Source organism: Neovison vison, chromosome 4 (genome assembly GCF_020171115.1).
Source record: "Neovison vison isolate M4711 chromosome 4, ASM_NN_V1, whole genome shotgun sequence".
Lineage (NCBI taxonomy): Eukaryota > Metazoa > Chordata > Mammalia > Carnivora > Mustelidae > Neogale > Neogale vison.
The window spans coordinates 190,758,234-190,771,733 of NC_058094.1; the positions used below are offsets into that span (position 1 = coordinate 190,758,234).

At 41.7% G+C, this 13,500-nt stretch overlaps 1 protein-coding gene across 6 annotated transcripts in view; it reads right to left on the reverse strand.

Annotated features, from left to right (window-relative positions):
• ELMO1 (engulfment and cell motility 1) overlaps nt 1-13,500 on the reverse strand; it is a 526,031-nt gene that overhangs the window by 262,339 nt on the left and 250,192 nt on the right. For all 6 annotated transcript variants that reach the window (XM_044246376.1, XM_044246377.1, XM_044246379.1 and 3 more), the window contains one exon: nt 8,628-8,732. In XM_044246376.1, the coding sequence (XP_044102311.1) occupies nt 8,628-8,732 (105 nt within the window). The remainder of the gene's footprint in view (nt 1-8,627; nt 8,733-13,500) is intronic.

A 13,500-nucleotide genomic window follows, 5' to 3' on the forward strand; every position in this document is an offset into this window, starting at 1 on the left:
CAAATAAAAAAGGTTCCTTTACACGAAACTGTGTGTTTAACTGGCAACATATAATTTCATTTAAAAAAAAAATTAGGAGCAATTGCCGCTAAAGCCATTTCAGGGACAAGGGGAGGGGAGGAGCTGTCAGCACTGTGAGAACAAAAAATGATGTGCCACCAAGCTTTATTCCAATCATTTGCTTCATAGTTAAGTTTAATTACACATTACACACTGTCCTGTAATTATGCCGCTTGGGAAACTGCCAATTTCCCCCTCGAAATGTTAAAAGTTCCTTAATTTATTTTAAAGACTCAGCACTGCCTCCATCAGCACCCTGCCTTAGCTCATGTAGGATCCTTGGCTCCTGCTTCCTTGAAATGCCAGCTAGTGGGCAGCAAGGGACCCACTGCATGGTCTGACATAGTGTGGAAGGCTGACCATGCTTGGCGCCCCAGGAACACCGGTCCAGTGTACTTATAATAAGATCTGATGACATTTCTTCCTTAAAGTTTACAACCAGAGAATTTGAGAAGCATGTCTATTCCTTTTGCCTGCCCTCAGGAGGCTGAAATTTAGACGCTTTATTGTTAGTGAGAGAGAGATGAAGCATTAGTCAAGCAAAACTTTATGGACGAGGAAAGGGAAAAGGCAAAGAAAATGGCTTGAGCACCTACTGTGTGCTGATAATGTATCTAGAACTTCACAGAGGTCGCTGTAGACCACTGGCATCAGTGATTGCTAACTCAAGTCCCTCAGATACGAGGCAGGTAACAAGAATGCATGAAGCAGCCAGACAGGCTGTAATAGGGAGTTCTGGGGCTCATGGTAATTTGAAGAGGGGATGCGTGCCCTGCCTAAAGGCAATTCAAATTCTCTTCCCTTTAAAAATACTAAACAAACCCAACCGCAGACTCATTTGAACTGCAGCTGCGAACCCCCCCGCAATATGAATCTACAAACCCCTAAAAGCCACTGGAAGCCGAGTACTTGGCTTTAAATTCAGCTCTGGCACTTCCTCAGCTGTGTGACCCTGGGCAAGCCACCTAACTTCTCTGTGTGACAGTTTCCTCATCTGTAAAATAGAAATAACAACACTGCTGATGTCATAGGGGTGTTGTAAAAGATTAATATATGTGCTTAGCATAGTGGTTACCTCATGGCAAGCTCTGTGTTTGCTATGACAAGTATGTTTATGCCCTCGGATACAGGAGAGAGAAATCAAAAAGAGTTTCGCCAAAACGGCTTTGAACTTGAAGCAGGCCTCATCAAACAGAGATCTGTGTACTGGAAGAAGAGGGTATAAGGGTCACCTTATCTTCCCATCCCTGGGAGCACTGCATGGAAGATTACAAATGTGTGTTAAGCAGTCAAAATGAGGCAAAGGCTTAAAAGATGATAGCTTTTCTCATCCTAGGTCATCTCAGAGCATTTTCTTTTCAGTGCTGCCTCCAGACCTAGGCCTCCACAACTCAGTGGTGAGTTAGGGTCTAAGCCAGTATTTTTCTCAACTATTTTTTAGAAGTGTTGTTTACTATGTATGCATCATGAGAAGGAAGACTCCATTTAAAGGTTCTGAAATAGTATAAACACACTTTAAATTTTTCATCTGCTAAAAAAAAAAAAAGTGAAATGGATAAAAATAGTGGAAGAAGCTTGAGAAAACAATTCTTAGGTACAAATATCCATCTTTTCCCATACTGAATTTACTTCATGTATTATAAATATTTCTGCTCTGATTTGGTATAACATTTGAAACATACATGTGCCTTGGTTCACAGCTGCCTGAAGCCATTATAATTCATCTTATTTTTAAAGGGATTTCTATTTTTCCCCACTTGGGAAATCCATTAACGTTCAGCATCGTCACCCAGGGTGCAAAAATATTCCAATTAGATGAAATGTTCATCATAAATTAGGAGGCAAAAATTGCAGGCTGCGTGAAAAACAAGTAGTTTCCAGTGTTTACTCTTAATTTTGTTACTAGAAACCTCAAGATTTCAGAAATTCTATATAAGTTGTGTAACAGCTTCATTAAGAAAGCATTTTATTTATGACAAATATTATACCAAAGAAACATACAAGAGGGGTCAGGTTTATTCTAGTCCCCATTGACCCAACACCAGAATATTTCTCTAAGAAGTAGTGCCATTCCTTAAAATTAAGTCACTGGTTAAGAAAGCGAGTCCTAAGTGACTCGACGGAGTTAAACAGTATGATAATTTATAAAATGGTGAAACATATACCTGCTCAAAATATTGTGGGAAATGGCAAAGAACTATCAAGGAAAGGTTTTGTGACTTGGTAGATTTGCCCAAGATAGGTCACATCTAAAAATCCAGAAGGAAACAAGAAAAACCCCAAGGCGAAGAAAAACAAACAAACAAACAAGCAAATTAAAAAAACAAAACAAAACAAAAAAACAACCCTCGACAAAACAAGCTCTACTCTCTTCTTTTGCCTGCTGTTCTAATTTCTGCTATTTACCAACTAGACCCCGCTCTTCTTGTTGACCACCATATCCACTGTGCGTGTCACCAGCCTGACAGATGCGAGGTGTTTGATAATATTTCCTGAGTGGGTCAGTGAATGAATAAACGTGCATGTTAAAGGAATTTCTCTTCCTTTAGTTAGATGCTTTTCAGCATCTAAGAAGATGGGCTGTTTTCCTTTTCTGTGTGAATTTTTTTTCCACGGAAAAAGATGTAAGCAATAACAGAAATACCTTATCTGCATGCATTTGGCTTTTATTGTTGCACATTTAAATAGCTTATCTGACGTCTTTAGGGCCTAGGATTAATGCACAGCACGCTTCTGTCTGGCTGCAATGCCAAGGGGGAGACAGATGACTGACAATAGGTTCTGAAGCTCCCCTCATCTTCCAAATGTCACTTCTCATGTCACTAGTCTGAAACTTACAACCACATCGGAAATCTGGAAAGCTCTGCAATGATACCTTTGCCAGGCTCATTTATTCCTTTAAATAACATCATTTGAGTCTCAGGCACATATTCGGTAATATGGTAACATAGAGGAAAAAGGCAGCCTAGGTTTTCAGAGGATTTACAATTTAATAAAGACAATGTGACACAGTTTAAAAAGTCTGTAGTTAAATGGAAAGAGAAGGGACCACCTCTCTTACTTTTAGGAATGACTTCCTGATGATGCTAGATTTAGGAAGACGGTTAGTAAATACCAACACTTCCTTGATGGCATCATCAATTCTCCATGCCTTCTAATCATGTGTCTTGGACTCTGTCCTCTTTCCCTCCATTTCAAGAACAGCACTGTTATGTTCACCACACTCCAAGCCCAGAGACAGGAAGCTAGAGATGACTGGAAGGAGGCTAAGATGGGAAGGCCAAAGACCTAAGTTCAGGCTCTGCTTGTCTACTAGCTATTTGACCTCATGGAACTCTCCACACCTCTCCAGATCCCAGTTCCTGAGTCTATAAGATGGTGATGACAGTGCTTCTCTCAAGGATTTTCTTCAAGTCTGAGCTAACTTATGCAACATGTCCCATATGCTACCCAACCCCCTCTAGGTACATATTTTCTCGGATCAAACATGGGATAACAAATGGGACCATAAAGACTGAACTGCATCCTGAAGCCACTCTTTCTTTTAGTTGGAACATGTCTTAAGTATTTTTATGATCCTACTTCTTCCTCAGACCTGGCTACCGTGCGTTTTGGAGACCAGAGATTTCCACGTTATTACTTCCTGCTTTGTGGCTCAATCCTGACTCCCACAACAGCCAGCATGACTCTTGAACCAAATGTAAAACCAAGTCATTTCGGGTTTTTCAGCAGCTCCCAATGAATAATTAAATACAACAAGAATACACGTTATTAGCCCAAAGGTTTTATTCCCAGTGGAGTCGCTAATCTTCTTTTTCCAATGTATTAAAGAGTTGCCACTCCAGGGAGGGGAAAAAGAGCAAAACAAAAAAAGCAAACAAAAACAAAACAAGTAACACGCTCAGCTCTGTACCATTATCCTGCCTGTGAAATAATGACAGCAGGCTCAAGGGAACGAGCCAAGTGCCACCCTCCACCTCTCACAGAGAGAGCTTTCGGGGGGAGAGCTGGGGAGTGAAGCATTTCCAGAAAAAATGAAAGCAATTATGCCCAGAGTAAATAAGACCCAGAAGTCTCAAATCATGCTATGCCTCCAGATTTTACTCCAGGCATAGTGGGATGCTCAGATTTGCAATTCTTCCTTGTGTTCTGGGCCTGTCCATGTGTGGGGTAATTCAATTACATCCAGTGCTTTCATTACTACCCAGTTACAGAGTACATTTAAATAACACATTAAGAAAAGGCTGCTGGTTAATAAACTCATGTTGCAAAAAATATATACCTTTATGTAGTTGTTAAAAGGAAAAATGATAGGAATTAATCCTTGGCAAAAGGCCATTTAAATAAAAACTAAAGAAAGTCTCTAATCAATTAACAAGAAAATATTTAAATCTACAATATGCCAGGTACCACAAGAGGGAGGCTTATGGGCCAGGGGTAGTTCCCAAAGGGTTCTGAACTCTGTTTAGAAAGATCATTCTAGAAGCTGGCATGGAAGGTGGCTAGGAAGATACTAGACTTCAGCAGGGAGGCCAGTAAGACAAAACAGCAATAATCTACATGAAAAGATTAAAGGTTAAGGACATAGAATTGACCAAATGTGGGGTTTAGCTGGGTTTGAACTCTGGGGCTCACATCTCACCGCCTACTAGAGATGTACATCCACTGGACAGATGTCCCACGTGCACATAAGGCTGTGGATGTTGCCAAATGTCTTACAGACACACACTTTGTCTCATTAATCACATGACCATCCTTGTATTCACTCAAGCCAGTCGTCTCCCTCTTCCTCAGAGAGTGCCCAGTTAATTTCAGTTCCAAGATAATTCACTCAAACTGCTTCTCCCCAGTGCCCTAAACACTACCTTAGTTCCATTTCTCCTTAAGTTCCCCAATTTTTATTTTTGTCTCATCTTGATTTTTCACATTTGTTTTCTGGCAGGAAAGTGACTTTTCTAAAATTAACTCCCATCATCTTTACTTAAACACTTCCAAAATTCTTCAATGCCTTGAGGTTAAAGTCCAAATAAACACCTTCACAGGGCCTCTAGGGTCTGTAATGAACCAACCCACATCTGCCTCAAGCCAAGATCATAGTCAGCACTCCCCGTTTTAGCCACACTATACTATTTTTGGTTCCCTAAAAAAGGCAACACACCTTTATACACTTGTTTGCATGTCTCCCTCCACCTGGATTACTCTCCCACGTCCCCTTCCCTTCACCTGATTGTCTAGCTTTATTCAGTGGGTCTTACTGTAGATGCCACTTAGCCCAGGAAATTTTCTAGACCTGACTCTCCCTTGTGTCCCCAGTGTCTTCCCTGCGCCACCACCACCCAATCAAAATACATTCCAAGTGGCTTGGAAAGTGCCTGGTATTTATCTCTTCACCCCGCCTTTCCATCTCCAGACAGTCAACTCCTCAAGAACAGAACTCAGAGCGACTTGATCCTTGGGGAATTGCCATCACCTAGCTCCCTGCTGGGCATCTGATAGTGACTCAGAAAACATGTGCAGCCTGAGGCACTGAGAAGAGACAAGGTCTACGGGGGAGTCCTTGGGATGGTGTGCATTAGAAGGACAGGCAGGAGAGAAAGCCCCCAAGGAGACTAAGAGAAATGGACAAAAAGAGAACCAAGACAGATAGGACTGGCTTCAGGCAAAACAAACAAACAAACAAAAAACAAAAAAACTGGTCAGTGGCAAATAGTATCCAGTGTCAATGGAAAGGCAGTTGAGACAAAGGTGGGAAGGGGGGGTAGGCGGGGTGCTGTTCTCCATTTGGCGGGAGAACAGCTTCTAGAAAGTGATGAGTGGAAGCCTTGGTACGGGGTATTGAAAAGTGAGTGGCAGATTAATGAACATAGGGCAAGAAGACAATCAGAAAAGTACAAATACACGGTGTTTGAAGGAAGAGGATAGCTGGAAGGGGGTGTCGGGGTGAAGAGGAAATATCTGTGTGTGTGCCTGTGTGCAGGTGTGTATGTCTGTGTTACAGTTCCTTTTAAAGATCTCAACTGTACTGTGACTGGCAAAGTGACGGGTGAGACCATATTCAGGTACAGAATAAGCGTTTATTGAATGAAAGATATAAGTAACAAATGAATAACTACATTCAGGCAGGAAATTTATCTGGTCAAAAACAAAGCAAATTTCATCAGTATAAACTTATTCTTAAAAGGAACTCAACTTTACGTTTCAGAAGAGACCACTCAGCTCATAGTTCAAAATTTAATTAGCTGTCTGAGATGATGTCTGTACCATTTCACTATTACTGGGAGAACTGTTTCCAGAGTCATCCCAAACCTTCCTTGCAGAAGGCCTCAGACTTTATATGTGATCCCCTAACCCCAATTGTTCATGTAAATAGCTTTGGCTTTCCATCCAGGAGGTAATGCCCTAAAGTCAGAAGGGACACAGAAAACATCAGGAAACTGACACTTTTGAGAAAATAACAGACATTTCAATAATAGATGCAGAGATATAGATAGGCTCACATATAGATACTATCTAATCAGCAAAGAAAAGGGCATGTGAAAAAAAATAATAAAAAAGAAAAGGGCAGGTGGACAAAAAGGGCCACATTTTTCTTTACAAATAGTTTTTTTTTTAAGATTTTATTTGTTTATTTATTTCTGAGAGAGAGAGCACAAACAGGCAGAGTCAGAGAGAGAAGCAGGCTCCCTGCTGAGCAAGGAACCCAATGCGGGACTCAATCCCAGGACTCTGGGATCATGACCTGAGCAGAAGGCAGCAGCTTAACCAACTGAGCCACCCAGGAGTCCCTACAAATAGTTTTTTTTTTTTTTAAGTTTCTATCAGATGTCAAGCTCTTTCAGGTGGCCATGTATTAATTTACTTATGACAGTTTGGAGAATGCATTAAGGAAAATGGGTCCTAAACGTTAAATTACATTTCATGAGACATATGCTTCTTATGCAATTAACAAAATATTCAGCATCAATAAGCTCTAATTTTGGGAAACCTTCATCCACAGACATTAATCAGTTAATGCTAAATTCAATTTCTATTTGGCTTCTTCTTTTCACACTCAACACTCCAAGGCTATATATGATAAGGTATCTCAACAATATTAATTTACTTACTGTGAGAGCAGATTATATTTCTAGAAAAAAAAATCTGTGCAATAAATATACGTGCATATAAGCCAAATTAAACTCTCATGAAAAAATAATTTTCTTATGAAAGACTGCATTTCTGACCAAGCACCTGATCCCCAACTGTCTGCAGGAATGCATAAAATCCTTTACGTAATCAAATTATAAATAACATTTCAGTATAAATCAAAGCTTGTCAAACCGCATATATAGAAAAACACATAAAGTTAAAATATAGTGCCTACAAGGAACTCAGAAATCTGGCATGACTTTTTTCAAGGGGGCTGCTGCTGGGTAGAACAATCTTTCACGTGCAGAGTGTCCCATAATTCTAGGCTTTGGCCAGCAGTACCCCACTGGCATGGCGACAACAAAACCTACCCACACATTTCCAAATGCCTCCTAGGGAAGTACTGCTTCCTTGTTTGGAGAGGAAACTTTAGCCTAGACAAAAGAACTGCTTACATTTACATCACTAGACCACGATGGTGCCAGGTCTTGAACCCCAGTCTCCAGAAAGCCAGTGTCGCCAAGGGGGAGCTAACAGAGAACATCATTGTAATAGACTCATCTTCTAGTCTGACCCTTACTCTTGCTGCATTAGGCAATTCATTCATCAAGTATTTTCCAAGCTGAGGGCTAGTTATTTCAACCACTCACAATTCCCTTGTCCATTTATTCATATCCTCCTCCACCTCAATCTTGGATGATATACCTCAACCCTACTGAATCTGGGCCCCTCTCCTTGAAGACAAGGTAGGAGTCAGCACAAATCCAGGGCCTCCACTGGAGCAGCCCTATGTCACCATCCCTAGGCTCCTGGGAGTTCACACTTGGTCCTTCCCACACCTGTCTTGCCCACTCAGCAGGGGCACCTTCCTTCTGGTTTCCTTCTGCCCCGCCCACAAAGGAGTCTGTCTCTCTCTCCAGAGTGAGAGTTTCACTAGTTTGCTACAAATTAGGAGAAACGGCATTTCTCTTTCCTCCCCATTTCTCCCATTCTTCTCTTTGTGTTTACCTTATCATGTCTCTGGCATTGGACTGAACAGAAGGAGAACCAGAGAGAACCCTCAGTCTCTTTTCTACCAAGTGGAATTAGCCTCAGTGGTCTCCACTAACGCTGGGATTGTGCAGGTTTAGGGTGGATAGTTCATCCTCCTTCCTTGCTATTTAAGTCTGAGAGTTTTTGTCATAATCCATTATTCAACTATAGATAAGACATTTTCTGGTATCTGTTGTGTTTTTTTTAATGTCCTCACATGAGAAAATTTAAGTCAAAAACCTTGATTTCAAGTGTCCCTCTTGATTTAATTTTGACATTTATTTTACAGAATGGGGAAAGTCACAACTCTGGAGCCACTCATCTCAGAGTAATCCATCCATATCTGCAAGTTAGAAATTCAAATTCAGTAGGAAACCTACACCAGCTTCGAGACACTTCATGCTTACCCGGATGTAGGCATCCTGGTGGTGCTTGGCGAAGTACAGCATGTTGTCCAGGGCTAACATCCCAGGAGGCGTCTGGGTGAAGTCCATGGCGGGGTTGACATGATTCTGTGAGGAAAACAAAATGTTTGATCAGGTTAATTCGCTCTCCTGCTCCAAATAATCAAGGAGCATAATTTTCTCTCTTCGTGTGAAACTTCTGGGGTGGGGACTTCTTTCTACAGGTGCAGATTTCCTATCCAGGGTTAGGAAACTCAGCTGAAGAGTGAAATATAGGATTATTCATGGACATGGGGCCCTGTGGGGAAAAGAAAATAATGTAAAAACTGCCCTTTAGGGATCTGTGCGGTTGGTAGAACCAACAGCATTTGGGGCAGAAGACCTGGGATGAGGCAACATCTCTGGCATTCATCCTTCTGCACTTTAACTTCCTCATCCTCAAGGGTCAGGGCTAAGTACAGCTGGACCCACCCATGTACTTCATGACCTGTCCAGGCTTACACCATCTGCAGGCCTCCGAGGCAGACACTTGATACAATTCGGGAGTCTACACGGTCCTGACATTAGCCTGCTGCCAGGCAGTGTTCTGGCTTTGGGGTCACTACACACAGGGCCGAAAGCCACAGAGACAAAATAATAGCTACAAACAAGCCCAGCAAATTCTCCATATGTTCAAGATCATCCATTAAAACCACAAGATGGCTGCTCAGAGCTGCAAACCAGTCTCCATCATTAATCATTAAAAATGATCACCAAGATCTGTCCCGAAAATTCAAATCTAAATGGTAAATGATTTAAGGAAAGTCTTTTTTTTTTCTGTTAAAGAGATGAAAAAGAAACTTTAAAGAGATAATAAAGAAAACCGCTTTTGTCTCATAACCCAGGTAATTTGTATGCAACTACATTATTTTTGTTTTGTTCCTGAATATGTCTTAATAAAAAGGCTGAATCTCTGATTTACCAGGGAAATTTGGGTTCACTGCAATTTTTTCTAATTCAAGTACAGGGAGGCCTTCTTGTTCACTTGTTCAAGATTCAAACAATTGACACTTTTCTACATTACTGAAGAGTACTTAAACTGTCTTTTCCATTCTGCTTTGAAAAAGAAATTATGAGATAATAAAGGACATCTAAAATTATAGGACTACTGGCCCATTTCAGTTTCGAGAGCTTCTCTGCCCATATCTCTATATCAAGTTGGGTCAGTGCAGTGACTTCAATATTTTATTTTAGCATTTTATTCTGATTAATTTAAGATGTTGGAAAGATGTGGGGCACCTGGGTGGCTCAGTCAGTTAAGCGTCTGCCTTTGGCTCCAGTCATGACCCTGGGGTCCTAGGATCAGGCCCTGTATAGGGCTCCCTGCTCAGCAGGGGAGACTGCTGCTCCCCCTGCCTGCGGCTCCCCAGGCTTGTGCACTCCCGCTCTCTCTCTCTCTCTCTTTCAAATAAATAAATAAGATCTTTAAAAAAAAGATGTTGGCAAGATCTTTTTCCTAACCCAAGTTAGGATAAGAAAGATATATCTCCTAAAATAAATCTAATTATAACAAAAATGAAAACCACTGGGCAGATCAAATGTAGTGGGGTTCAGCCTTCATCTGATACTCACTGGAGTAAGAGGGTCAGGCTTGTATTCAAGAACAGGGGATCAAAAGGCTGGAAATAAATGACCAGAGATTCTGTCTAAAGAGTTAACTTGTAAAGAAAGGTTTCAGGACAGCTTTAGTTCTTTAGAAGAGAAGAGTGGAATTCCTCCATTACACCTAAATTTATTATTTTGTCTTTGATATGTTACATTTTAACATTTTAAAGTCACATTTTACAAGTTGGATTTGCTGAGTACTTCCTGAGGGCCGGCACAAGCTGGTGCTTTACACGCATTCTCTAATAATAATGAGGCGCTGGACATTATTGCTATTGTCCCTGCTTTTATGGATGGGAAACTGCCACTCGGATGAGACAAGAAGCTTGCCCGGGGCCTCCCAGCTTGGATTTGGCAGAGCAGGCAATAGCTTGTTTGGACAATATGTCTCAGCATGCTTTTGTTCCTACTTTGTTCCCTACCACCGGCTTATAAGTCAAATGCATTTATTTTGGTACTGCTAGCACGCAGACTTCATATAGCCCGAGAAAGTGTATTTGAGAAAAATCCAGGCTAATCAATATTAGCTGCTATGAACACAGCCCAGCCAACAAAGGAGAGTGTGCCAGATGTAAGCGAGGAAAACATGACATTTACTTCAGACCTATTTCTAGCATTGGCCTGAGTCCATTCCCAAAATAGACACACCAAAAGGAAATCAAATGACAAAAATTAGTTCCTCCGAATCCAGTTTGAATAACCCCGCAGAGTTCTGTCAGGCAAGCTGACCAGGCAGCAGGTCCCCACGGCTCAAGAGTCATCTGTCTTGCACCCACTGGGATCCTGGGATCCACGCGGAGCCTCTTATCAGTCATCCTCCTCCTTGGGCACACACGGAGGGTATCAAATAGGGCGCTGCTGCTCTCAAGGAGGTCTCACGGTTAAGAAATCACGTGATTTATTTTTAGGATTCTTTTAAAGAGACAGACAGCTCTTTGGCAAATAGTCCCAATACAATAAGGCCTGCTCCTCATTAGGCATCAGTGCCTTGCATAAGCCAACGCTTAATCCTCATAAAACTCCCACTACGTAGGTTCTGTTATTATCTTGCTCCAAAAGACAAGGAACCGGGCTGGCGGCTGGGGAGCTTGCCCAGAGCTGCAGAGTCAGGATGAGGCAGAGCCCGAATCTGAACTCAGAGCTTGGGCTTTTGACCAGGATTTTAGTGCTGAGTCACTGGTCACTTGGACCCTGCTGGGAATTTCCCAAAGATGACCAAGGCAGGCCCTCGTCAGCTGCGGTTCTGCTCAACCAACGTCATCTGCTCCGGCAACGTGGGCCTGCGATCCATCCCTTTTAATAAAAGCTGTAATTGCTCCATCTCCCAGACATAACAGACCCAAGGCGCTCTCGTGTTCAATAAACCATGCCCTATTGTCTCCAACAAACAGGCTCTCACTGAACAGAAGCCAATTAGGAAATGGTCTTTGATTTCCTATGAATTGTCTTAAATTATAAAGCATCACTGCTTTTTAGATGAAAAAAATATTATTTTGTATTTGTGGGGGAACTATGTGCTCTCTTGCTCTCTCCCTCTCCCTCTCTTTTAAATCCAGGTATCATTTTCCCAGTCTCCCTCTCCTTGAAATGCTTGTTCCCTTTTTCTCTTTTGATTTTAATAGCCAGTGAAACGATTTTACAACCGCAGATTTCGATAATGAAAAAAAGTATACGAATTACATGCCAAAACATTTGAAAGCTTTCTATACTGTGACAAAAATACTCTGAGAATCCAGCAAGGCCAACAGCTTCCCTACTCCTTTCTTATTTATGAGATGCTCTGGATACAGATTTATTTTCTTTTCTTGTTCCATGTTATTTTTTTCCACCTGTCTTGAAATGGAAGCTGCAAGAGCTTTGATAAATAGCTTAAAATTTTCCCTTGTTTTACTGCAAAGCCTGTGTACCCCTGCACATCCTTCTGAGATGCCATTTGTTAGTGCCCGTAGAAGCACCACTCCGTGAATCACATCAGACAGCTCTGGGCCCCCAGAGAAGGGGGTAGAGTCTGCCTCCCCTTCCAAAGCACCGGGCTTTATCACTTTGGGAAAAATGGTACCAAGCCATTGAAGAAAGTACAGTTTATTTTATACTGAACATTCGGGGCGGGGAGGGTTGGGTATAGAGTTCCCAGAGCTCTGTTTCTCTTCTGTTGCCCACATGCTAGCTTTTTAGCTGAGTTACTTCAATCACACATCCAAGGAAAGATTCAAGGCCCGAGACAGAGAACCTTACAACCTGTTCCAGGCCATACACCAAGGCCACTGGACAGCTGGAATGGCCTTCAGACATTAGGTAGGCTGGCAGCCTTACTTAATAGATGAGAAAACAGTACACTGGTAGAGAGCGATGATGCTCGAACCGGAGCAGCCATTTAAATCTCCCAGAGCACTTGTTAAAACACCATGTCCTGGTCTCACCCCATAGTCTCTGATTCAGAAAGGTTGTAATGGCTCTGAGACTCTGAATCTCCAACTAATTCCCAAGTGATATTGATGCTGCTGGACAGGGACCATACTTGGGGCCCCACTGGTGGCTGAAAGGCTCATTTCAAATAACACAAGCAATAGCAGAATAAGATCTAGAATCCAGACCTACTGCTTCCTCAAATCCCATGCCACTTCTGCTAAAGCACACTGTGAATCCACGGGTTCCAATGTACAAATGCATTTTAAATATATTCACTGTTTGTCTGCTTTGGGCTTTGGGCTTTGGGCTTCTCATTGAGAAAACAAACTCCTTGATACAGAAAAAAAAAAAGTAATTTAAATTTAGAACCCTCTCACTTCTTCTATTGCTCAAATTTCCGACTAAAATAAGATGTATTAATACCTCTACTACACTCCTCAGGGAGAGTAGGAAACTGTCATCAGTCAATATTTTCTACTCCTGAATGCTTCCTGGTTAGGAAAGCAGGGCCAGCACTAGCCTGAATGATTTTTAAATGATCTGTGTTTTTCAATTACCAATGCCATGCTAGTTCTTCATTAGTGTGGTTAATAAAGAGATGATTACAATAATGCTTGCCAGATGGCATATTGTAGGGAAAGCCTTTGAGAATTTAGGAGTTAATATTTGTGCTATACGAGTGTCTAAATTTGCTGCACAAATATAGCATTAAAAGCAACCTTTAAAACAAATCACACCGAGTGAATATTCAGTCCATGGAAAGCCCTCTCAAGGATATTTCATGAGGCTGGTTGTTTAAGGTCGGGTTCTCCAAGGGGAGGCA